General features: G+C 44.8%; 1 protein-coding gene across 1 annotated transcript in view; it reads left to right on the forward strand.

Annotated features, from left to right (window-relative positions):
- slit3 (slit homolog 3 (Drosophila)) overlaps window positions 1-6,868 on the forward strand; it is a 143,425-nt gene extending 136,557 nt beyond the window's left edge. Inside the window, exons 33-36 of the mRNA XM_036548026.1 lie at window positions 4,647-4,801; window positions 5,137-5,425; window positions 5,855-6,060; window positions 6,421-6,868. Of these exons, the coding sequence (XP_036403919.1) occupies window positions 4,647-4,801; window positions 5,137-5,425; window positions 5,855-6,060; window positions 6,421-6,662 (892 nt within the window). The 3' untranslated portion in view covers window positions 6,663-6,868. The remainder of the gene's footprint in view (window positions 1-4,646; window positions 4,802-5,136; window positions 5,426-5,854; window positions 6,061-6,420) is intronic.
- Window positions 6,869-26,625: the final 19,757 nt, after the last annotated feature.

Consider the following 26,625-nt stretch of genomic DNA (forward strand, 5'->3'; position numbering starts at 1 on the left):
AGGTTACTTTTAATCATTGGCATAGACAAAAAGGAATTGATCGCTCTGTCAAGGAGGTCCAGTGTGCTGCAGTGCAGCCACACGCTACGAGAAATAATTTTTCGCACTGAACATTTTTCTCATTATAGCATTTTATATCTTGAAATGAGAGCATATAACTTTCTTTTCTCGTTCTGGGTCGTTGTTAACCCTCTGGTTCATACATTTCCCTCACAGTGGCATGGTGCTGTGTGGCTTTGGCATGGCTGAGCCCATTGTCTGCTTTTCACAGCAGAGATGCCTGGTGACAAGGCAGGGTGATCAGCTCGCATCCCAAGGAAATTAGCCTTGTCTGGTTGGATTACCCAGACCCAGGCTTCGGCAGCGTGTGGTGCGGCCTAGCACGAGCGCGTTCCTGAGGTCAGTGTGTCATGGTTAGAGCTAACAGTGCGGAACAGGAGCACGCGAGGCCCTGTTCTCTACCGGCGTTCTCTACCTCAGAGCCTGGGGCTCAGCCTGAAACAGGTAGCCCACCTCGCTCTGCATTGCACGGACAGGCAGTTTGGGAAGCCCCTCAGCTCTCATGTTTTTTTTTTTTTTTCGCTGAGGAAGGCTGACTTTCAAAAGGATCTCTGGCTGCGGTCTGGCATTCCTGCGCAGGGTCCTGCCTCACTGGCCCTCGGCGGGAGCAGCGGGACTTCAAATGCGTGCGAGTCGTAAACCCGCCACAGAGCCGGGCCGCGAGGAAGGGGATGTTTCCACTCCCGCAGCCACGCTCGCTGTGAGCCGGGGCCGTCTTCCCCCCACAGTTCGAGCTGCACAGTAGGTGCGAGGAGAAAAGGCTATCCAGTTTCCCCAAAACATCTGGAGGGCGGCTGCAGGGGAGAGGAGAAAGTGCTGAGCCTCCAGGAGAGAGAGAGAGAGAGAGAGAGGAGAGATGGGGGAGAGACAGAATAAGACAGAGAAACAGACAGGGAGACAGAGCGAGAGAAAGCGTTCAACCTGGAGAGGAAGAGGAGGGAGCAGAGACAGCCTAGGCACTAGTAGAGGAGAGGGAGATGTGGGTAGTGGAGAGGAGAAGGGAGAGACAGGTCACTCTCTGGCAGTGTGGATGAAGGAGGAAGAGGGGAGGGAGTGTAGGTGAGGAGTGTGGGGGTAGTTAGGTGGGGAGAGAGTTCCAGATCTTTACCAGTTGTGACACATCATCAACATAAGCTGTATGCCTGTCTCCCTCATGCCCTGTTAATGCAGTGCCCTTTTCTAAATGCCACACTAATCTCTTTATTAGTTTAAGGAGCAATGTTGGCTATTAAGTCAGGGGGAGGTGAAAGCATCTCAGGAAATTAAATAAGAATGTTAGAATTACACCCACTGTTCTAAAAGTTCACCAAGCAGGGCCACACCCAGCTCCGCCCCTCTGAAAGAAATTAATGTTGATCTTAATTTAAGGCAATGGAATGCAGTGGGCAGGAGGGGAAACGGCTAGACCTGGATTTCCATTTTGTAGCTTTTGTACCCCGGGGCAGGGCTTTCTGCAAAGGCCCAGAGTTAGTGGCAGATTTCCCTGCACTGAAAGAGCGGGACGGAGGCAGAACGCGAGGGTTTTGTGGGCCTTCGCAGTGAGGATGGACGAACGCACCGGTGATGGAAACAATGCGTGACTCCCGCCAGCCGCCACCCAGCTGAGGCCGGACTCAGATTAAATCAGCACAGGAAAGATCAGCGCTTTTAAAGCAGGCACACGCACACACATATGTGGGCAGCCTCTCAATATTGCTGTAACATTGTGATAACGTTCTTTCCAAAAGAATGTGGCGTGTGTTAGCTAAGGAAATAAGTTCAGCAAACTAGGACAGGAAGGCTCCGTTTGCTGCCTCGGCAGAGCAAGGTGGCTCCTTTCAAGGGCACGGTTAAGAGAGCCTTGCTCTGTTTGCGTTTCCTTCCATCTCATCCACTGCAGTAATACCTTACAGTGGAGCCCGGCGCTGCACACCCTCCCACACATACGCACACAGTCCCCATACACTAAACAAGCTTGTAGTTCACCACTGAGCTTCCAAGGGAACATAATTGAGGTTACAGCTGCAATTTATAACTGTGATGGTTGTCTGTGCAACATCAATTTAAACTGGTCTGGTGAGGCTACATGGCAACCAAATGATAGTGCTGGGTAATTGAATTTAGAAATGTAAATACATCTACAGGGTAGCTGGTGTAGATAACTCTCTGAGATAAAGGTACCGGTAATTGTTCCTAAGTTTGTGTATGTGTCATTTATAATGTGGTTTGGTGGGGAAAAACAGAGTATTTTATTCACAGCTGACAGGAAATTGACTTCCCCTGGTGTGAGGGGACACGAGGTTGCTGAAATCTTCGACGGCTTTCTGTTTATTTTTATTGAATTCCATAATGGGCTGCTTTAAGCTAATACACAGGCCAGCCTCACATCAAAGACATTCGTCCCCCTCAAAAAATACCATGGCCTCTGGAAAATTTCAGCTTGTCAAAATACAGACAAAGCCCAATATTGGCAAAAGCTGCAGGTCTGGAATAAGTGCCTTGTGACAGACTGATAATCTGCTGCCTCTCAGTGGTGAAGGAGCTGCATTGCATGAAATTGTCAACCATGAGATTTACCCTTGTTCAGTTTATGGCTGCCCCAGAGAGAGCATTAGCACCTTGTCTGTGTTTTCATCCTGAAAGAACTCAACTCCACCTACTTTTCCCATAATTCCCCTGACCCTCACTCCTCCAACCACTTTCTGCTAAACCCCTGAACCCCTCATCCTTTTTACCAAAAGCCCAGACTCTGTTTCCCCTTGGCTTTCAGGTTGCATGTAATGAAAGACAGCTGTCAAACCAGAGACATTGGATGAAAATGTCATTAAACTGTAATAAAGCCGGACTTTCATGGAGGTATTTATGTATGAGTGGAAGAGAGGGAGACTGAAAGGGAGGTCCTTGCAAGCAGACGGTTGTATTGGTTGCAAAAGCCTTTCTTGAAATAGGAATTGAATTACAGGCCCGTAATGCAAACCACACAAGCATCTGTGTTGCATCTTTGTTCAGCCAAGACCTTTATAAACAGAGGCCAAGGGTTGAACCATTTATCAATAGACAGGGACAACCCGAGTTTCTATATGGCGGAATATTCAGACACTATTTAGATTGCCTTTACTCTTTGTGAAAAGTCTGCAGTCACGACAGTAGTTTGTCTGTTTATGGCCTCCGCCTGTTTGTTTGCTCCATATTTGCTTGTTTTCTGTGCCTCCCTGTTGCTCCCGCAACAGTGGAGAGCAGCAGTAGTGCCACAGTGCCACCTACTGGAAAAATGAATGAAGTGGATTTCCCCCCCAGTACTGTTGGGCTGTCCCAAAACTCACACTCAGAGGGGTTGGCTGTCATGTTCAGAATGCTGCAAGGGAAACGATACTTGTCCAGGTGCTACAGTTTAGATCCAACACCCAGCCAGCCAATGGGAAGGGCAGGCTGCAAGCTGATGGCAAGCTGTGTTTGGACAGGACCACTGTCCGATAGAGTGGAGGGAAGGGAAGTGGGGAGAGACTGAGAGGTTTTCTTCACCTCAGGGCAAGAGAAGCGGAAGAGCTTGTTTTGGGCCGAGGAGAAAAGGGACTGAGCCACTCTCGGTCTCTCTCTTTTTCTCTCTCTCTCTCTCTCTCTGCATGGGCTCTGCCAAACCACTGTCTCTGGCGTCTGCGGCTGCCTGTCTTGCCTCCAGGAATAACGCCGCTGCTCAGGGCGCTGAGCTCCGCAGCCTGGTGCGACCTGTCCCTACAGCGCCCTGCTCTCCAGGGTTCAGGGGAGGGGGGTGATGGGGTCATGGCCAGGGCTCTTCTCTTGTCAGACTGGCCTGGGAGCCATCCTGTGACATCAGGGGAAAGAGGAAATAGGCAGTTCTGCAGGCAGCCTTGTGTGGGAACTGGATCAGGGCCGCGGTGTAGCAGCGCTCGCTGCGTGGTGGTCCCGGGCCAAAGTCATCAGGCTCGGCGGCCTGAGCCCCCCGTCACATTTCCCTGAGTTTGCTTTCCGAGGCGTTGCGGTCACAGCGCGCCTCCAGTGCCCAGTGGGGTTTCGGTATGAGTACGCGAAATGGAATAGCCCTCGCGAGCCCTCGCGGCTGTGCTCAGGGGCTTCACCCGGCACAAACGAGAACGGGCCCAGACCAGTCAAAGCTCAAGGATGTCGTGTGCGGCTTTCGCTTTTCAACGAAGCCCTGCTGGCTGTGAAAACAAGCACTCAGGAGGCGTTTGCGAAGTCCCCAGGCCCATGTCTTCCCTCAAAGCCAGAGCCAGGCTCTCCTTATGCGTCAGCACTGATGGCTTATGCAGACTCCCAGAATACACCTGGCCCAGTCATGTTAGGTTTGTTGCGGGCAGAGAGGCATATTGAAATGACTTGATCTTTCCATTCCTTTCACCACCAGTGGTTGTGCTGTCAGTAATGCATGAGTGTGGCGTTTTGGGATTCCTTGCATGTGTTTTGCTAATGGAAATGTATAAGCCAGGTTCTTAAACACGTGTACATGAGTATGCTAAGCATAAAGCAAGACTTGAACAATGAAAGCAACAAATCAGAGAGTCAGAGAGATATACCTACAGAGTGAGTGAATCTCTCCCTCCTTTATTCCCTCCCTCCTCCCTCTGCAGTGTGGAGTCTGTGAACGATGGCCTCTTCCATACAGTGGAGCTCCTCATCCAGAATCATACCCTAAGCTTGGTGGTGGACAAAGGCGCCCCAAAGAGCCTGGGCAAGCTGCCACGACAGCCCTCTGTGGACCACAACACACAGCTCTACATAGGAGGTGAGCAGCAGGCCTTCTCACCCCAAAACACACACACACACACATGCATACACATTTGTCGAACTTCATTCTTTCTGGTTTATACTTTACTTAGTGTACAATGTTGACATTTGTCAGTTTTACTAAACTGTTAGCTAACCAAATCATGTGTTCCATTTCAAGGATCTTTAATACAGCAAATCATCTAATAGCTCATATCCCCCACACATTCTACAGTACCTTACCAGAGTGAGCGGCAGACACGACTTTTACTGTGAACACAAGCCCATAGTTCGAGTGGCTCACCTCTCCTCCTCTGCTGTGTGTGTGTGCGTGTGTGTGTCTGTGTGTATCAGGAGTGCCCTCTGTCGTGGGGGCTTCGGGACTGCGCCAGGGATCAGAGCGCGGCTCGCAGGCGTTCAACGGCTGCATCCACAACGTGAGGATCAATGGGGAGCTGCAGGACCTGGGCGCGGCCCCCCGCGGGGCGGAGGGCGTGCTGCCCGGCTGCCACTCCTGCAGTGTGTGCGCGCAGGGGGCCTGCCGCCAGCGGGGCGACATGGGGGTGACCTGTGAGTGCCCGTCCAGCCAGAGCGGCCCGCTCTGTGACCCGAAGGTCCCGCCGAGCCCCTGCCAGGCCAACAGGTACAGCACGCTAACAGCTAAACCTACATAGTCACATAGACTACTCACACTCTCACATCTGTACACAGCAACAGCTACAGATACACACTCACACTTATATCGATACATACCAACACTTATATACTTATTCTCACATACTTACCTCTATACACACCAGCAGTACTTTCCTTTAACACATGCACAGGTAGTCCACACCTACACACACTTATACTATGAGCACACCCTAGCAATTAAACACCCTTACACTAACATTAAGAGCAGGCTAGTCGCGCATTGGCAACAAGCACACGGACATTAAAACAAACACTTGCACTCATAGTACTCTAATATTTACGTAGAATTTAAACATTGATTTTTGTAGGCAAATTACAGATGTGTGTGTGGTTAGATTTACATATCACCTGAGCCTCTCTCTCTCTTTCTTTCCAGGTGTGTGAATGGTGTGTGTGTGCCAAAAGGCTCGTCATATAGCTGCCAATGTGCAAGTGGTTTCTCTGGACAGTACTGTGACAAGCGGGAGGAGCCTCCAGCCTGCAGGGGGCACCACTGTGGACACGGGGAATGCTGGGTGACCGAGAGCGGTGTACCCACCTGCCAGTGCCAGCCTGGTTACACCGGCCCCAACTGCGACACAGGTGAGTCTTCTTCTCCTAAAGCCAGAGTTTAAGAGGACTGAGCGATTGGGCTCACTCCTGGTACTATAAGCTTAATCAGAGGTTGTAGATTTATATAGCAGATGCTTGAAACTCAACCCTCATCTCCTTTTGAGAACCAAGCCTGCACTTTCTATGCAGGTCCTGCTTCCAAGTAACAGTTACACAGTCATTTCACATAACAGATATTGATGTTTTGTAGAGGTCTTCAAAAATCAATGTAATGCTCCAGTTGTGAATGAATTTGCTCGATGCATAATGGATGTGCTTACTGAAACAACCTGGAGGGTTCCCATACTGACTGACTGCCTGCCACCCCTCACCCCCCCTCACCCTCCACAGAGCTGGGCTGCCAGGGGGAGATGGTACGAGAGCTGCTGAAACGACACCAGGGCCAAAAAACCTGCACCTCCACCAGCAAGATCCCGCGGGTAGAGTGCTCCCGGGCCTGCGACGGGGGCCTGTGCTGCGCCCCCGTCAAAAGTCGGAGGCGGAAAGTGGTCTTCAAGTGCACCGACGGGTCCTCGTTCTCCGAGGAACTGGAGACGCCCATGGAGTGTGGCTGCACAAAGTGCCCATTGTAATGTGCGCCGAGCAGAACGAAAAGGGACCTGTCGAGGGCGAAGAGAGATATATTGTAAAATAAAACAAATAGAACTTATTTTTATTATGGGATTTTTTAAAAAAAAGAGACTTGTTTTTTTAATATGTTGGCTAGATGTGCCATACGAGGAATTGTTTTGTACCGTAAACAAATAAACCAACAAAACAGATTAACATTTCTGAAATTATAAAAAAATTTATATATGTGTATAAATCTATATAAATGTATAACCTGATCTAAGGATTCCTTTGTTTTGTGTATTGCATGTCTTTGTAAGTAAGTGTTGCAAGTGAAGAGCTGGGACACTTTGATTGAAGAGAACACTGTGCCCCTTTCAGTCACACAGCAAGAAATGGAGAGCTTCGAGCGCTCAACACAGGAAGAGGAAGCCAGTCTTTTTCTCATCTTCAGTTTTGGAAGCTACAGAAAAGAACTGTTACCACTTTTCAGACAAGCTTGATAACAGACTTCAATGTCACTCACCAAGTTCTTGGGTTCAAACTCTCTCGTCCAGTGGGCCGAGAGACTGTGATTTTGACCTTTTGTGTTATATGTTCGATTTTTTTATACCCATCAGAGAAGAGCCAAGAGTGGTTGTCTGGATTGTGTCCGTATCTGCAGTTTCCTCTGCAAACCAGTGAATTCCTGCAACTCCTTCAAGACTCTGTGTTTCTCGCATGATCGCATGGAAACAGTCAAAGGCATAATGTGAACTTTAAACTGTAAACTTTCGTTAACACTGATGACACAGACAAATATACCTGTCCTGACGCCTGTTGCGTTTGGTCCAGATGCTTTTCCTGATGCTACAGGGTCAGTAAAATGAGTTTTTTGGTCCTTTCTCCTGATAGTAAAGACTGCATTGTCACCAGAGAGATCAGTGTTGAATCCTAGCATACCTGCCCCTCACTACTCAAATTATTAAACAAACATCTACAAAACCTATAACTACTGTATTGTTTACTCAACACATATTTTCTGACCTATTTTCTACAGAAAAGGTTAGCTACAAAAGGTTCTTCCCAGTTAGAACAATGATGAAAAATTCTCACTTCTACCATAAATGTGCCATTTGTGCAGGTCCCGTATTCACACACTACAGACACTTGATTGATTTAATGTTTCTGTGGGATCCAGGAACCAGTGTACAATGTGTATGAGCTTGTCAAGGCTTTTGAGGTGCATTATATTTGAACCTACAGCATAATAATGTCTATTATGGTGGCACTAATACAAGTCGCATCTTCTAGACATAGATATTTTCTGGTAAAATATGAACTTGTGAGAGATTAATACGTATGTTGAATGTTGAATTAAACACCAATGAAACAATGCTCTTTGTCTATGCTGCTGTATTGATGCCTCAGAATTACACAAGCAAGCAAAACTGCCAGGAGAACTTGTGATGTTCATTTTCTTTACCACAAACACAAACTATATGTATATATTTTCTTAAAATACTGTATACTGAAAAAATGGTACGAGACAGCTGTACTAAGTGCTTTCAATGGGTATGTATTACATATATTTTAAAATAGAGCTGGAAGCAGCAATGATAGTGATGCTAGTTTTGACGACTATACCTTGTCACCTATCAATAAGAAAGTTGCTAACCATGCAAAGGCCTGAGAGTTTTTGAAGAGTACCAGGTTTCTTCAGAAATGGTGCAAAGGTGTGGAAGTTAAGCTGTTTTTGTAAAAATGTGGGGTCAAGATATGAAAAATTTATAATTAATTAGCAACGACAGAAAGCAAAGAATAAAATGTTGTGTTTTAAGTTGTAACTTTTAAAGGAACCCAATTAATGAAAGTCAATACATCAGGCAGTCAAAGAAAAGCTGTTATTTAAGCTCTATACATTCTTGTCATTTGGTCATTTGGACAAAATCACTAGTCTCTGATAAGATACCCAGTGGACTACAATGGCGCATGAAAAATTGGAATTTTTTCATGGAAACCTGGAATTTTAAAATATTGGTGTTTCGCATTCAGATCTCGCACGTTAATGACGAAGCACGTAGCAGATAAACACCTTGAGGGAGAAAAGGATGTGCAATTTATCTAATGCCTACATGCACGTTGTCATAGTAAAACAATGGTGGTGCTTTCCACAGATGAAAAACGCTACCTTCTTTATTCGTACTGTGAACCTGGGCATTTTGTAGTCTATTTCGTCAAAGATTCTTAAAGATCTATGATCTTTAGAGAAGAAGGAAGTACGACGAATGCGAACCGGAAAGCCATCATTGTTTATCTCCAATTATCACCGAGGCATTCAAAATGTACGGTGAGTCAAACTGTGTTATGAGAATTTACGTGTGATTTTTAGGAAGTTTACTGCACCCTGGCAATGTAAGACACGCAGCGCCAGGAGTTCACTTGGTGACATGCAGTTGTAAGTTGGCAAAATACTGATATCAACACTCTGACCCGTAGACATTTTTGCAAATGTGCATGTGTGGGAAATGCATGATTTGCATTTGTTTGTTGATTTGTTTGAAAGCTGAAACAGTTCTTATTGATGCGAAAACAGTTTTGTATATGTGGATGTGTTTATTATTGATTTGTTGGTGCGAGCAACTTTGCGTAGGCCTACATGGACTTTTTATAGACACGGTTTCGCTGCCCAATATAAATCTGAACTCATTTTAATTAAAAGAATAACCGGGACAGCTGTCATTATCCGCGCCGCTACATACTTACGCAAATAAGATATTATCCCTTATACTAGTCTTGCGTGGATAGTACTCTATATTACAAATGATTTGTTATGAGCACTAAGCAAGTTGATGTAAATATGCATGTAAACCTCCTTAGAGTTCTGTATTGTGCTTAATTTAACGTAATTTAGTCTTCACTCCTTGGGTGTTGTAACATTTTGTTGGTAGCATTGTTGACCACTAGATGGCGAAATTCGTCTAGCTGTTGTCGTTCACATTTCTGAAACGTTCAGTAGGGTTTGTTTGGTATTGATGATTGTCAAGCTTTCGTACCGGTAATTGGATATCTTAAGTGTTATGTAACTCACAAAATCTCTCGTGATATGGAATAATTAAGTTCTGCATGATCCAGGACAGAGAGGCTAAGTCTTTCTTCCAGGGGTGCTCATTGTGTAACATTACGCTAGTTTTAGCTGGATGCATTTAGCAGGATGCCCCAATTTAGTTGTGTGGGGTTTTTTTTTTAAGTAAATGAATCGTCTTGAAAGGCTGAGTCACTTCACTGAGGGAGTCTCGTTTTAAAGAAGATCAAAACAAATGGGTATCCCTGGCAAATGTCAAACAATTATGTAGTTTTTTTTTTTTTTTAACTCTACAGCTTCTATATAAAACTACAAAGAGAAAGGTCAGAGCAAAGTAATAACACTCTTTCCATTTCAGATAAAATGCAAAAAAGGATTTAAAGAATTACAGATAAGGGATGTAAGGAAATATCCTTGGCTTAGAGGGAATTATACCGGGGCTATGGAGATGGATGTTATAAGTACAAGAGACTTCCGCCTGTTAATTAAAACAGCTGAGCTGTTCGTGGATATCTTTTCTCAGATAACATTTCCACGTGACGAAGAGATCCCATCGGGATCAAATCCTACGTGAAGTTTTCTGGCAATTACTGCCTGTGCGTGACGTACAGTGACATGCCCCAGCACTATGATTTTCCACATAATGACAACTCCCTTTCCGGGGGCAAAAAGCCAGTGCAATATTGCCTTTACATGCTCACTTACTGATCAAAAACAATACTTGTCATTCCTAAGCATTAACTGCACTTGAAAATTGCAGTAAGGCATTGATTTCACCTTGTAAATTGGAATTGCGTGCCAGTTATTGGGCAGCAATGTGGCATAATAGGCGAAAATACACCACAGGCCCAAGGAATGTATCTTACACAGAAAAAAAGACATATCAAAGACACACATTTGTTTATTCATTCAGTACATTGTTTTTATAAGCTGGGGTCGTCTTCAGTGTTGTTGTTTTTGTCCTGACAGATGACCTGTTCAGGTGTGATCTATTGAAATGGTTCTCTTTGTATGTGGCTGGTCTGACTCAGCAGAAAACATTGGCCTAAACCCTGTGTTAATGTTGTCCACCCTGAAACCAGTTCACACCCATATGTAAATGCACCAAGCGCTATCTAGTTCTGGTCAGTACTCATGTGTATGGACAGTATGCGGTCACCGCTCACATGTCCAGATGCTGCACATGAGTATGTACCATGCTTCCCAACATATGAAAATGTCTAAAAGTTCCACCAAAACCTGAGCTGTCAGGAGTCCAACATGGCAGTTTCCCAAATACACATTGTCTGACATGTCTTTGGGACATCATAGCCTTATATCTCATAGTAGCAGAAAAGGGTTGCCATGGAAATATATCAAATTACACATATCAAATTACACATGGTACGGCTTTATCCATTGTCTGGAAAATGAGGAGCAATGGAGACCTCGGAATTCCTGTGGTCTTTTGTGTTAAAGGTTTCCTCAGGTTAAGTGGCACTCTGATTGGGGCCAGTTTTATGCAAACTGGAAATAAGGAACCATTTATGGGTAAAGATGAGGGTCAAGGCAAGGGACAATAACAGGGCGCTGACAGTTAATTCTTGCCAGTAGACATGACCTTCAGACCATAACAGATCTTCCCGGATCATTCTCACTACCAAGCTTGATTGCTAACATATTAAACCAATTGGTTAGACGTAAAGAAAGGACAACGATGAGAGGCACATATCAAGACGTGTTTTGTAAGATGCTGGAAGTAAGCCTGAAACACACTTCTAAAGTTCAGAGCAGATATGTCCGAGGCATAACTGAGAGAGATGGAGGACTTCAGGAGATAGAGTTCCTGTGAATCCTTTGACGAGACAGCTTTCTTTGCTTGAACCCACAGAGCCTGGTACATAGGTGAATGAAAAGATATCTGCAAGTTCTTTCTCAGCAATCAGGCTTCTACCTCCTGCATGAATGTTAGCAGTGAGAGGCGAATAGGAGTTTGTTCCTAAGACAGCACTGTAGATAAATACACAGACCCTTTTGGTGATCTGTAAAAAATAGCATTTTAAAATGTAAGTTGGTTTTGTTTCCTGTGAACCATAAACTCTGTTCAGATTTAGACCAGATAGGACCAAAGGGCCAAACCAGATGGTGGCGAGCACCTTTCTTGTTGGTGCCTTTGCTTTCACCCTACAGTGGGGTCTAGCATTTAGAGAGAGATGCCCATTCAGTGAACCCACCACTCCTTATTAGACAACCTACAACCTACGTCACTCTATATAAGAGCATCTGCTGGATGTAAATACCATGTTAAATTTGCTCACATCATGTACTTTGCTCTGGATAAGAGCGTCTGCTAAGTGAAAAAATGTTATGTAAATGTAAAATGTGAAAACACTGACATTTCCCTCTTTCATTCACACCTCTCTAGACTTCCTGAATACTGAACCCACGAACAGACATCTAGGCCGGAAATTGATTTAATAAGTGAAATAAAAAAAAAAACTTTAGACTGAAGAAGTTTATTTCCAATATAGTCCCCACACATCCTCTCAGAATTTCCTCGAATGTTAATGAGGAGATATTCCTGTTGCAGCCATTGCGTGCTTTCCACTCCCATTGTAAACAGATTATGAAACATCTCCTGGGCGGAGGCTGTTGTGTTTGTTTGTTAGGCTGTGAGCGTGTGATGTGGATCCCATCATGCATTCAGCATTACAAAGCCAGATCCCTCACCCCCGGATGACCCCTGGAGGCAGATTGGCAGCAGTCCAGATAGGTGTGCGTGCAGGAAGCTATCGTTTTCATACATCACGGTGAACTCACGCCACCAGAACCAACCAGGTGTGTGTGTGTGTGTTTTTTTTTCTCCCTGGAAACCCTGGGAAACTGACACCCACCCATAGTCATCCACCCGTAACCCTAAGCTGGTACGGACATCAATGTGGAGCTGAATTTTAAGACGAATCTGGGGAGTGACACATCTTAATAAATCAATCCTACCCTATATGTGCTTTTGAGTTGGACCGACATGTCTGCATGTCCAAGTGTTCCTCTGTCACCGGGGCGACAGCCGCGCTCGTTCCGTTCGACTGCGCCCCTTCCTGTGCGGGGGAGGAAGCTGTCACCCAGGTGACGGCTCACCCGTCCCTCCCCGCTGGGCCTGTGCGTATTCTGAGCAGCTGGACACAGTGGGAGAGACGACTGTGCACGGAGTGAGCGCTGTCACTCCCCCCAGTACAGCACCCCCTGCTGTCAGCAGGGAGAACGCGGTTCTTGGAGCAGGGTTCCAGCTTCTGATCAGAGATGTGAAGAAATTCTGTAATTCTGTAATATGCAAATATGGAAATAAATTAGATTCGGTTAGATGCCTTTAAATGGACAATTTAATACCCCTTTAGGTATGCATCAGTAGATCTCAATACATTAATCTGCTACCAGGCTACTTTATTTGACATAGGTTTTGCTGAAACATGACTCCACTCTGCACAAGCGGGCTTTTCTACGTTGAGATGGCACAGAGACTGTGATAAATCTGTTAAAAAAAAACCTGGGAGGTGCTGTTTGTTTATTAATATCAATGGTGTCATGCAAGTCTTGATGTAGTGAAGACTGTGCTTGACCATACTATGCTCTGCACATCTCCAGTGTGTAAATGTCTACATCACTCCATCAGACAATTTTAAACTAGTCAAAGTAGCTATTTCCTCTGCCGCTTGCAAGTTATTGTCAGCCCACTGAATACACTGGCGATAATCTTAGGACAGTCAAACCACTGTGCATTCTGTTTTATGCCTTCCCCCTTTCATGCAACCTTGTTTTTAAAATCAGTCTCACCATGACGACTATGACTGGACAGAAGCAAGACGAATGCAATCCTCTGATGTACTCATCCACATCCAATGCTATCAGCTAAGGCTATTTTTCACATTAAAAGTGTACCAAGTCGGCACTCATTGGAAGATAGCTACCACTCCACTGATATTGACTTTGCAACTCACAGGGACCTGATGAATCACAGGGTTTCTGAGAACAGTGAAACAAGGAAACTCTGGCTGTTCTACCCACCCCAGTCCCTGGCAGAATGAAGCCAGTTTGTTCTGTTACTGTCCCAGTTGTTGTTGGAAAAAGACACAACCAGTTTCAAACCCACAATACCTATTCAAAGCAAATGCCTTGCTGGCTGAGGTACTCACAACGTCCCTGTTTGTTTTTTTTTTGTTGTTTTTTTCAAGCATTGCTGACATTCAATAAGTCAAAATCCCACCCACAATTGTAAGCAATTGCTGTATGCTAATGCAAAAAGAGGCATATGTATCAGTGACACTATCCCACCAGATTTGGTTAATCTAATTCCAATTTAATCCTGTTTATTTATGTCCCATTAGCCTTCAGATACATGTGAAGTGCTGAGGCGTTGTTTTCAATGCAACAAGTGAAATGTATTCTGTGAGAACAGTGAGGATTATCTGAATGAACAAACCATTGACTGGATATATACTTTACGGTTTTGGCACTGTTCTACCTCATAAAAGTGTATGATATTTTGCACAGAACAATCCCTGCATAGCCATGGATACAAGACCCATAAATCTGGATAAGGACAAAACCAGAGAGGTGACTCATCTATCTTTGGATGCATTTTTGAAAACTGAGCTTCACAGACACGCTTATCAGCAGTATGTTTGGCACCGAAAAGGTGAAGCTCATGTTGAGAACAACGTCATCCCTCTGTGAAATATGGAGGTGGTTCCATTTTCATTTGGGGCTGTATGAAACCTTCTGGCACTGGTGCCCTCATTAGACATGAGGGAAAGATGGATGCAAATATGTACTGAGACATTTTTTCTAAGAACCTGGCTCCCTCGGCTAAGAAGCGCAAGCTGTTTCATGGACATTTCAGCATGATAATGAGCCAAAGCTCAGATCCAAGTCTGCACTGAAGTGAACACAAAACCAATGTTCTAAACAGGCCAGTGCAATCTGTGACCTCCTCACTTCTGCATAATTTTTAGTGCAAACTCAGGAAAGGGCTGCACAAGCCAAAAACAAGAAATCTATAGAATCAGGAACTGGGAAACAGCAGCTAGAATGAATGGCCAAAAATCCCTTCAGCGAAGTGCCTGGACTCATACAGTGTGCTTGTCTTCTTGTGTCTGTGGTGTTGTTGACAAACTATTTTCCCCGTGGGGTTTAGTAGAAGTTTACTGTATTAGAAGTTTGTTCTATTATACTCAGCGGCACTTTCAGCTGCAGTGTTTTAAATATTCAGAAAAGAGTTTGTGCATTAATTCTGAAACTTTGTCGATGAATGCTTTTGAAATGCCCAGCAGGCGTGTGCATGTGTGTGTCTGTGTATATGTGTGTGTGTGTCTGTGTGTATCCATCTATCCGTGTGTGTGTGTGTCTGTGTGTGTCTTTGTGTATCCGTCTATCCGTGTGTGTGTGTCTGTGTCTGTGTGTATCCATCTAGCCGTGTGTGTGTGTGTGTGTGTGTGTGTGTGTGTGTGTGTGTGTGTGTGTCGGTGTGTATCCGTGTCTGTGTGTGTCTGTGTGTATCCGTCTATCCATGTGTGTGTGTGTGTGTGTGTGTGTGTGTGTGTGTGTGTGTGTGTGTGTGTGCGTGTGTGTGTCTGTGTCTGTGTGCATCCGTCTATCCGTGTGTGTCTGTGTGTGTATTCATGTGTTCGTGTATTTGTGTGTGTATCCGTCTATCCGTGTGTGTGTGTGTGTCTGTGTCTGTGTGTGTGTGTGTATTCGTGTGTGTGTTTATGTATTCATGTGTTCGTGTATTCGTGTGTATCCGTCTGTCCGTGTGTGTGTGTGTGTGTGTGTGTGTGTGTATCCGTGTGTGTGTGTGTGTGTGTCTGTGTGTGTGTGTGTGTGTGTCTCTGTGTGTGTCTCTCTGTGTGTGTGTGTGTGTGTGTGTGTGTTTATGTGTTCATGTGTTCGTGTATTTGTGTGTGTATCCGTCTGTCCGTGTGTGTATGTGTGTGTGTGTGTGTGTGTATTCGTGTGTGTGTGTGTGTGTTTATGTATTCATGTGTTTGTGTATTCGTGTGTGTATCCGTCTGTCCGTGTGTGTGTATTCGTGTGTGTGTGTGTGTGTGTGTGTGTGTGTGTGTGTCTCTGTGTGTGTGTGTGTATTCGTGTGTGTGTGTGTGTGTGTGTGTGTGTATTCGAGTGTGTGTGTGTGTGTATTCCTGTGTGTGTGTGTGTGTGTGTGTGTGTCTGTGTGTGTGTGTGTGTGTGTGTGTATTCGTGTGTGTGTGTGTGTGTGTATTCGTGTGTGTGTGTATGTGTGTGTGTGTGTGTGTGTGTGTCTCTGTGTGTGTCTGTGTGTGTGTGTGTGTGTGTGTGTGTGTGTGTGTGTTTATGTATTCATGTGTTCGTGTATTCGTGTGTGTATCCGTCTGTCCGTGTGTGTGTGTGTGTGTGTGTATTCGAGTGTGTGTGTGTGTGTGTGTGTATTCCTGTGTGTGTGTGTGTATTCCTGTGTGTGTGTGTGTGTATTCCTGTGCGTGTGTGTATTCGAATGTGTGTGTATGTATTCCTGTGTGTGAGTGTGTGTATTCGAATGTGTGTGTGTGTGTATTCCTGTGTGTGTGTGTGTGTTATTTCTGTGAAGCCAGGGAATCACACCTCCATCAGATGCCATCTGTTCCTCCCAGTCAGGCTGCCCCAGTAGTGATCCTCTCCAGCCCTGAAGATGACAGATTCAGAGAACCATGTAATGACAGTGTTCAGCAAACAAAGGTAGATTGCTTCGCTTGCATAACCATCATTTATCAAACGTATAGCAGCAACCCTTTTCACTTGGTCATAAAGTAAAAAAATAGCAATGGGCTGTTTCATTGCATTTTGTCAGAGTGCTAACATTTTTCTGGAAACCAACAGGGAGCAGTTATATACTATGAATTATCTTAATTCTTGTTTTCTGTAAAGGTAGGGGTTATGAAAGAGGAGAACTTTGAAGTAGGGGATAAAGGCTTACAGAATGGAAGGTCGAAAGGTGAGCATGAAGGCAAAGTTGGCGCTCTTTGGTCTTATTGTTGCAGGTCAGAGTCCCACGGTCAAGTGGGTACATGGAATGCCAGGGCGTCTATCAAGCAGAGAGGCATAGCTTTGTGCAAAAAGCACTTGTACTGCAGTCTGAAGTGTTCGCAGATGGCCCGATTATTGATAATTACTGTAAAGGGGCACTCTGGAAAAATGTCCTTTGAAATGCGTTCAGTGTTTTTATGTGTATAGTTTTTTTTTAATTAGGCAATTCACTTGTATTTCTGAAGGGTTTAAAGAAGTAAGGTCGTTTAACAGATCTGGATTTTAAAGTATCAGTAAATGTGGCAGAGGTAATGTTGGTCAACTATAGTTTGACTTTTGAAAGTCTAGAATAATATGTCTGCAGTAGACTGAAAGAGTCTGAAAGAGACAAGTTAACTCAGTGACCATTACTAAGGTCACCATTAGTAATAGGGACACCATAAATATGTATTAATATTAAAGAATTAATGGGAGATATTTGGCTCTGGAGCTTGCCATTAATTCCAGCCAGCACCTGATCCTGGCTGTCCTTAAAGCATACTGTGCACAATATGTAATTAATCAGATTTTGAGCATATTTCTGTTTTAAGAATGAATGAAATTTCATATTCAAAGCAAAAGTGTTTCAATAGCATAGTACAAAATATCAAAACTACAGTATTGTTATGCTTGTAGATTTAATGCCGTGTAACAAACAAGTTTTTTATGAACCACTGAATAATTACATTTGCACATGTAATTGTGTACATAATACATATACATTCCCTTTGAATGAATGGCTGCTACTTGGATATGCTGGTATATTTTATTGGATGATACATAGATTTGTAGGAAAAAACAAAATAAATTTTCAGTGAGGCTGTTACCTTTGCAAGCTATATTGCCATCATTTCCATTATACTCAAGGCCAGGTTAGCCCACATCAGCTATACATTCATCCCCACATGCATTCCAACAGAGCCTCACACGGCGTGACCTTGGGAAGAGTCTGTAGGAGACGAGCAGCGGAGACCCGCACCCTGTGGAGTGAACGTCATTAATCTTCATAACGGGCAGACATCAGGTGGCCAGTCACAGCTGTGGTCAGGGGCCTTCCTCTGTGGCCACACCTGTCTGCCCAGCGTACATGACCAGCCCCTTCTGGGTGATACACACACCTCAGTGTGTACGACACAGGCCAGTGTATGGGACCAGCCTGAATGTCAGTCACAGATCAGTGTGTAAGACAAAGCCAACCCAGTTTATGTAACCAGTCGATTATGAATGTTACTCACATCTCAGAGTGAAAGGCACAGCCAGCCTGGTTTATATAACCAGTCGGTTCTGGTATTGCACACCTTTAGTGTGTGAGACACCAGACACCAGACGGTTTGTCGCATCACACAGTGCAGTCTAGTGTGCTAGACGCAGTGACCTCAGTGTGTTAGACACAGCCAGCTCAGAGATTAGGCAGAACCACCGATATGTCAACCTGGAGAAGGTGGGGTGTATGATGATTTACACAACACTGACAGAGCTGTCATAACTGCTGCTAATTTATTATTGTTGGCAATAGCTCTCAGAGGCAAACAGAGTGGTTTTTTTCCTTTCTGTTACAGTGAAGCAGGTGTAATCTGTGACTGACATGGTGCTGAAAAGCTGCCCTTGTTTGCATGTGTGCTACCTGCAAACACCAGCTGCCAAAAGCTTTTACCTGAACCTAACCATCAGTAATAGATGTCGGTTAATGACATGACCATCTAATTGTCAGATCAAGGAAATGTTGCCAGATCAAGGAAATGTTTTCCAACCCATCTTGCTGAACATGCTTTGGGTTACAGTGGTCGTGCCCCATAGCAAAAACCATTAAAAAAGTGAATCATCAAATCCAGCACGCTTGCCTTACATAGCGAGCACATCGCAGCTGCTGCCTGCTACTCATTCTGCGGTGTTAACTGTAATGAAACAATCCATTAAGCCCACCAATGTCATTCCAGCATATCCAAACTGAGGCATCATGGTTGCCAGTGATTTTACAGCCCCCTGCCCCCCTCCTCGCCGCCATCTTCATTCGCGCTGGCACGTGAGCGGTGTTTCCCCCGGTGGACCGCTGTCCTTATCGCCCATCTAAAGCACCGTCTTTATGCGCTTTATAATCCCTGCACCGTGTCGAATAATCTCAGCTGCCAAGAGGCAGGCGCTGCGGCCCTCAGATAAGGGTCTGTGAGATTAACTCCAAGGGGGGCCGAGGATGTGGCATCTCCGCCGCAGATGCCAGCGGGCCTGTGAGCCGAGAGCCCAGACGCTCAGATTTCAATACCCGTCTTTGTACAGGTGAGCGGCTTCAGGGGAGAGGTCCAAGAGGAAATGTGGGAAAGTTTAAAGGGTGTATCACAGTGTGCCAAGGCTACAGTAAGCAGGGGACGTGGGTAGGCGCGCTCATGTGAAGCTCAACCGACGTTGTTCTCCCATTATTTTTCTCTCTAGCTCTTAACGTAGCAGACAACGCTGTGCTAAGCAAGGTATGAAAGTTGCATGAGTCTGTAAATAATGAGATAATGAGATGTGCGTGAGATTTTTTTGTGAGATATGTAAAGATGAAACAGCCAAATGGTGGCTGGTGAGATTTCACAGCAAATGTGTACGGCTGTGTGCATGGGGAGACTAATATGTTCCATTCTATTTCTCTTTTATGGGACTGCTACTACAGAAAAAAAAAAAAAGATGTGAAGGGTCCTGAGGACAGTATGTGGGGCCCTTGATGGTTACAGCGCCCACTCAAGGACGGGGCGCCCTTTCTGCCTCCCCGATTTCGATGCACACACCTCCCCTTGCAGGTCATTGGCCCCCCGTCTCTGTCTGTCTGATTTATCCGCTAATCCCCTGGGACGAGCGCCTGCCTTCCGGCCAGCTGCTTGCAGAGATGAAGAAGGCAGCTATTAAACCTCCATTAAAAGAGATCATTTACCATGTGAATTGCGAAGGTGCAGCCAGGGTGAACGAGACCCCCGGGGGGGAAGAGGAGGGACCGGAGCGCCTCTCTCCACCCCCCGTCCACCCCCCCCCCCAACCCCGCCGTTTTCATCCGCGTACAGCAGCGTGCCTTGTTCGCCTGGCCCTGGCTCTGTTTTCTTTTTTTCCGCTTTTGCAGAGAAACAAACCTGTTCTATTTTCACTCTACCTTGGTGCTCTTTGAAGGGCATTTGCGTTTGGAAGCTGTTCAAGCCCCACTGAAATCACGGCTGTGTGAACATGTGCACGTTGAGAACTCGGTAACTGGAACAGGACAGGCTGTCCACAAAAATGATATGAAGCGGGGATTGGGTCACTGGGGGGAGGGGGAAATGTGCAAAAACATATTTCAAATGAGATGTGATAAATTTGCCAGTGCTGTGGGCCTGATTTCTGGAAGACTTGACTAAACTTAACTTCTTCACTAAACTAATAATTAAGCAAGGAGTAGGCATGTAATTAATAAATAAGTGATTGATTTAGGTCAAAGTAGCAGGGCAAAAGCCTCTGGACATGACTGGCTCACACTTAAAGAGTGGTTGGCTTTCGATCAGAACAGAAGCAGAACTCTCTTTAATGAGCAGTTGTGTAGGTGTCATTCGGGCTAATTGCAGCCGAGACTGATTTCGCCCCGTGCCAACTTAATTTCACAGCGCCAACTGCAACCACAAACACGATCAAACATATTATCGCAGGGGGTCATTCAATCAAATGAGTATCGCGGGGCCACTGCTGTCTGTCTGCGTACTCACCTTGATCTGCTTACAGGTGCCAAAAGGCGAAAAGGATTGGCACGTAGGAGAGAGGCATGTTAAGTCAAGCCTGACATTTTACCATATTCCATGCCGATGCCAGTCCAGGATGGGGTGAAGGTACAGCCATGTTCATATGGTGGAGAGGCTGACACACAAACCTGTCCTTGGCTCACGTCGTCCTTTCCGTGGTGTTCCAAACACACACTGCTGCGGGAAATCGGGCTAAATAGATGGCCCTGAACTTCAGACACACACTGCGCTGTTCCGAGTCAAATCACCTTCAGTAAATGGCTGTTGAGAGCCACTTTGTGTTGCGCCTGAATGTGCATTAGTTTTAAGAGTGAAAGATGCGTTTGGCTCAGAGTACTCTGAGCATCTGGATTATTGCAAGCATTAGTAGCAAATGCCTGTGCTAAATGTGGACTGGTTAATTTTTTTTTTTCAGTGAGAGCAACCAGTTCATTCCATCCAAAGAGATTTTAGGGTATTTGCCCTGGGTATGTGGAGCTATAGCATATGACTACTTTATGACTTTCATTCACATTACAGGTTTCCCATAGTCCTTTGACTGAGATCTCATATGGTTTTCATAGCATTTCTTCACATTCAGGAAAATGAAATGCTAAATGGTGGAATTTTTTGTTGTTATGAATGAATATGTCACAAACAGAAAACACAGTCAGAATGTGTGGCCAAGCAGTATGCCTTATCTGTTTTTTTTTTTTTATTTCTTTCAATGGGATTTTGCCGGAGGACCATAAAATTTTCAACCTTTCAACCTGACATGAGATTTTTAATACTGTCTGCTTAACTCCCTCTCAATAGTGTTCCTGTACTTGTTCAAGAAATCTATTCACTGCTACTGCTGTTACAGTTTCTATTCATTGTTGATCTTAATCGGGGATTATATGGTTACATTGGTTTTTTCCATTCTAACGCTTGTCATTTCCTCTGCTAGCCTATGATTATTAGATACCAAAGTAGTAATCTGAATTGAGGCTAGAAGTGAAAAACAAAGGTGTGGACCCAAACCCTGTCGTGCCTCTTCCTTATTCCAGGAAACCTGTAAACATTTCAACACTGAGAATGGTCTGGCAAGTGAGCTTGCTGTAATAGACCTTACACTGAGACGGGTTCTCTGCATGCCTGTAATGCCTGTCTGAGTGCTTATGGAACACATACACCACAGCAGTTTCCCACCTCTACAACTGAGGATCTCAACACCAGTGGTTATACTATGCTTTTATTTATGGAGAGCTCACGGGACAGCACGCGTCACCGATCAGATTTGAGCTGAGTAAACGCGGCCGTCCCCGTCAGAGGCAGGTGCTGTAGGTGCCGTGTCATCTTGCCGTGCCCGGGGAGCTTCATTACCGTCACGCCAGTTTGATGAGTCATCACGCGGCCCTCCTGCCCTCGCTTGAACGGGGTGCTCAGAGAGCGTCGCGTGCCTTAAATGCCTCCACTCCTCCTCCCAGGGGGGTGCCGTCTCAGCTCAGGGAGACCAGGTGGGTTTCCTTCCATTCATGAAGGAGACTAACACCTCCAAGCCAAGCGTAACCCCTCATTACCACCCACAGGGGACAGCGCAGGAGCAGCGAACGCGGGAGTTTCCGAAGTCTTTCGGCTGACATTCGGCTGCTCTTCTCGGATCTCTACCTTATATGTAAATTACAGTGATTTCACCTACGTAGATTGCACTGTTTTCTTAATGTCTTCCTTCCAAGAAGTCCATAAAAATAGCTATGCCCAAAATGCGAGGCAGGTACTAATTAAGTATAGTTTTCCCCTGTTTTGTAGAAAGACCCCGCAGGCAAAGATGCTTAATGAGTACAAAACAACTTGTGTGGGGGGGAAAAGCTTGAAATGGAAAAATAAAATTGCCTTGCCAACAAAGGTTTCATTTTTGAGGCGGGGGAGGAGGAAGGGCAATTACATGAAGATAAAACCTGATACATAAATACACAAACAGATGCAAATGTGCTGTAAATAAGAGACTGTGTCTTTGTGCCGTGTTGGCAGCATTACAATTTTAACACATTTTTATTTGTGCAAAAATACTGCTTGCACACTCATCTATATACTACAGACAGAGATATAAACAGAAATTTTGAACCTGTGGACCAAGGACCATACTACCTCTGAATGTTCTGCTCTTAAGGAAAGCTGCAATAAGGTGTGGTAACTGCAGATTATTAAAACAGACATGTAGCGACATGACTGAGGATGAATACCTCAAACGGCATTCTTCATCTAGACTAGTTACTTAAGACATTACTTTGCAAAATGTTCAGGCACCTCATTCCAACCCAGCTGCCCTTGCTTGCATAGTAGCACATGCTGTTAGGCAAGAGAATGAGAAGACTTCAGTTTATGTCACACATTTTTAAAGTAGTGATTAAAGTACTGGAAAGCTGAGCCTTGGGTCAGAAATGCATTATAGTATGGATCACCCCATTTATTTGCCAAACATCTTGTAGACTGTAGAAATCGTTGCATTATATTACATCCATTTAACAGACACTCTTCTCCAGAGCGACTTCCAGCACAATAGAAGAAGGGTATCCATTTGAGTTAAATGAGCAACAATGTCAGAGCAGGCTAACAACACTCCCAGACCAGTGAGTGTGAGCCCTGCCCTAACTTATGCAACCTGACTAGACAAGGGAACCCAAGCATGCCACCATACATCAGTCACTATGAAAGATTTTAGTCTTCAAACAGTTAATTCTCAATATAGATACCTTTATGGAGCCATGAGCTAGTCTCAGTGTATGCTGACAAGCAAAAATCCACATTACGGAACAAACTTTCTTTTTTTCTTTATGCATATATGAAATTGAGTAAAATGAGTAGTGGCAGTACAATTTCAATCTTAGTCTGAAGTACTTGGTAAAATACAAAAAAAACACCAATGTGGATTCAGACTTTTCTATCTTGATGTTGTCAGAGCAGCTTGCCATTCTACTGTACTGCTGAAATATGGCATCATGTGGTGGTGCTGTTAGTAAGAAGCAGTTTGAATAGCAGTTTGAATGCAAACAGCATTCAAGAGGTGTAATTGACAGAACAAGTAAAGCAAGTAAAAATTAGTCTGACATTTTTTTGGGGGAAAAATGTGCGTTACATTCCTTCCAGTTTTAATGTAAGTCAAAAGCTAATTTGATTGTTTTATCATTTTTTGATTTTGCTAAATTAAATATCACAACATTTTGTCTCTGACCTCTGGCTGTATGCATTTAATTATACCTGTGGCGTTTGTGTTTAAGTCGATGTGAGTACTGGTCTCCCTCGTCCATTGCCAGTCTGCCATAGGCATAGCCTAGAGAGCCTAAAGGGTGAGTGCATGCATCGCCATTCAGTGTCACCTCACATGCACTTCATTTGTCTTTTGAACACAAAGTTGTGCTTTCAGAACTGTGTAACACTGATAAGAGGCCGAGCCCGAAATGGAGTAAAGGCGCCAGGTTGGAGGTGGAGAGCTGTGCACCATCTAGGAACACCCAGGATTCCCGGAGTGCTCGCCCACGCCTGTGTGCACAACCTCAGCTTTACCCATCACGCCTTTGTAAGTGTACAAAGGGGAATAAAGGTTGTACTCCTCGCAAGCAGCGAGTGCAGAGAAGAGGCAGAATCCTTGGGAGTGAGCTGCTGGCCCGTGTGTATATTCGGCACCTCCAGGCTGGTACAGGGAGGCGCCGTCGCTGCTAGCCCAGAGCTGGAGTAAAGGGCGATGCACAGCAGTCTCTCACAGCCCCCGGGCCATGCCATCTGGCCAGGCCGCTGAAACCCACTCCTGTGCATTTATCAGCCGAGCATACTGAGCACAAAGCACCTAATAAACTCCATACCAGAGGATAATTAGCAAGGCGAGAACTCTAAACGAGACCAGATTAATGTCAAAGAAGGACCATTTGTTCTACTTACAAAACAGGAACTGCCTGGTAGTCAGGAATTTGTCCAAAACCGAGACAAGAATGTTAACCACAAAGCGAGAAAGAGTGTTAGAGAATGCACTACCCCTTATAAATGTGGACGCGGGGTTTATGTGGGCAATTGATTTTAGCACGTTTTTGTGTGTGTGCATGTGCGCGTGTGTGTTTGTGTGTCCGTGTGTGTGTATGTGTGTGTGTGCACGTGTTTGTTCGATTGCCTGTGTGCTTATTTGGTTTAGTCACTCTTTATTTTTATAAAGTGAGATTTATCACTCAATAAGACAGGATAAGGCAACCAAAGAGATTATGTTTGTATTTAAAGTGGGTTTTTATGTTATTTTTATTCGATTACTGTTGGTTTTTTTGGCATCTGTTCCTGGGTGCTCTTTGCAATGATCGCCATCTGTCAAATTATGCTACAAACCAGTGACTCTTGTGGGATTTTCAGCAGGGTCATAGTGCACTTGCAGCCACTACTTCAGTGGCTTCAGCCACTTTAGCCCAGCATTGATTTCCAAAAACTGTATCTTTTCCCTCTCAATCTGCCTGTCAGCAGAGGTATTTCTTTAGGAAATCAAATACTGTATTTTTTGAGCTGTTAATGCATTAATGATTTTATCCAGTTTGTTCCTGTGAGGTTGACTAATGCTGGACAAGGCCCTCATGATGCTTCCTCCTCATAAATGACAGAGCAGAGGGCATTCATTTAGGCTTAGAGAAGGTGTTCAGATGATATGCCTTCCGAGCGCAATAACTACTTCTTGCCCCTGTAGTTCAGAAATAATTATAGTCTGTTTGGGACCTGAACTGCAGAACATTTTGCAACAAGAAGGAAATCAAAGGGAAAGGTGAGTGAATAATGGAATGTTTTAAGGGGGAAGGGTATCATTATCCGGAGGTGAGCAGGTTGTGGGACAAGAGAGCTTTGGAGTAGTAGGCACTGTGCATGTGGATGAGATTGCGTGATGACTATACGTGCTGTGGAGAGCTCCAGGGAACACGTGTCTCCGTCACATCGCAGCCAGAGTGGCGGACGAGTGGAGAGGTAAGAGGTATGATGCACTGACAGCTCTGCTGGATGCGGCAACACTTCATTCTCGAATCGATTTACGTAACTCTCACACCGATCCTCAGATTCGTCCCATAATGCCTCTGTGCTGCAGACAACGAGTTACTCGGTGCAGCCAGGCACCAATACACTTTTCACCGAACCTGCATATTTTCACATCAGTCTTTGCTACAACACTAGATATATTAGAAAGAATTAGAAGTTGAGTTTGCTTGTAGCATGTTGCAGTAGAGGTCTGTAATCGATCAGCGCCAGTCCTTAAATGCTTACTTTCCCTCTGATTCAGTCTTAATAATTTAGCGGACTGGTCTGGCAAGCAGCATCACTTCTTTCACCAGGTCCTTAATTAATGGAGCTATCCAGGTGGTGCGAAGAACTGCTGTTTACTTAATTAAAAAGTGGTTTGCTTCCAGCATACTGGGGTCGTGTTTGGTCTCTTTTAAGGGATAGTTTTTAAATTAATTTGTAACAATTTATAATTTCTGAAAAAGCCAAATGCTACCACAGTAGAATATTTTGTTACCAGAAAAGTGGTCATACCCCCTTATCGCATGGATATATCTTTCAATGGAAATGCTAGGCAATGTTTATTTATGTTACCTTGGTTTACCACCCAGGCCAAATTGGCAGTTTAGTACTTTTTTTGTAAACAGACCCCTATGGCGCAGAAAAAGTGGGTCATGATATAATTTGATACAGAGCACCATCACTGCAGAATAGCTAAATTGAAGCTAAAACAAAATGTCTTTTCAGATGTATTAAGATATTTTTTCTCAACGCCTGTAGATCATGTTTCAGTATGTTGCAGGACACTTTTTGTGGTCTCAGTCAATCCAAACGTGCCTTTTGTCATTGCCATATGCCAGTTTCTTGACATAATTTGGACCATATTTATTTCCAGAAAAATCTGGCTTCGTTTGACGCAGGACCACATCTCAAGTTCTTAAAAGCCCATAAGCAAGAACGGGCTAATCATTTCGTCTTTTCATGAGAGGCATCTTGTATTTTCACATGCAGAGCAGGAATGTGAGTTTTGATCTACTCCGGTGCCCCGAAGATTCCCCCAAGCTCGGAGACACGATTTGCCTCAGCGCGGGGAGCTTAGGGAGGAATGTGCCAGTCTCCATGTTGTGTGGTGTACTTCTGCAAATGTCA

This window comes from Megalops cyprinoides, chromosome 16, assembly GCF_013368585.1.
Source record: "Megalops cyprinoides isolate fMegCyp1 chromosome 16, fMegCyp1.pri, whole genome shotgun sequence".
Lineage (NCBI taxonomy): Eukaryota > Metazoa > Chordata > Actinopteri > Elopiformes > Megalopidae > Megalops > Megalops cyprinoides.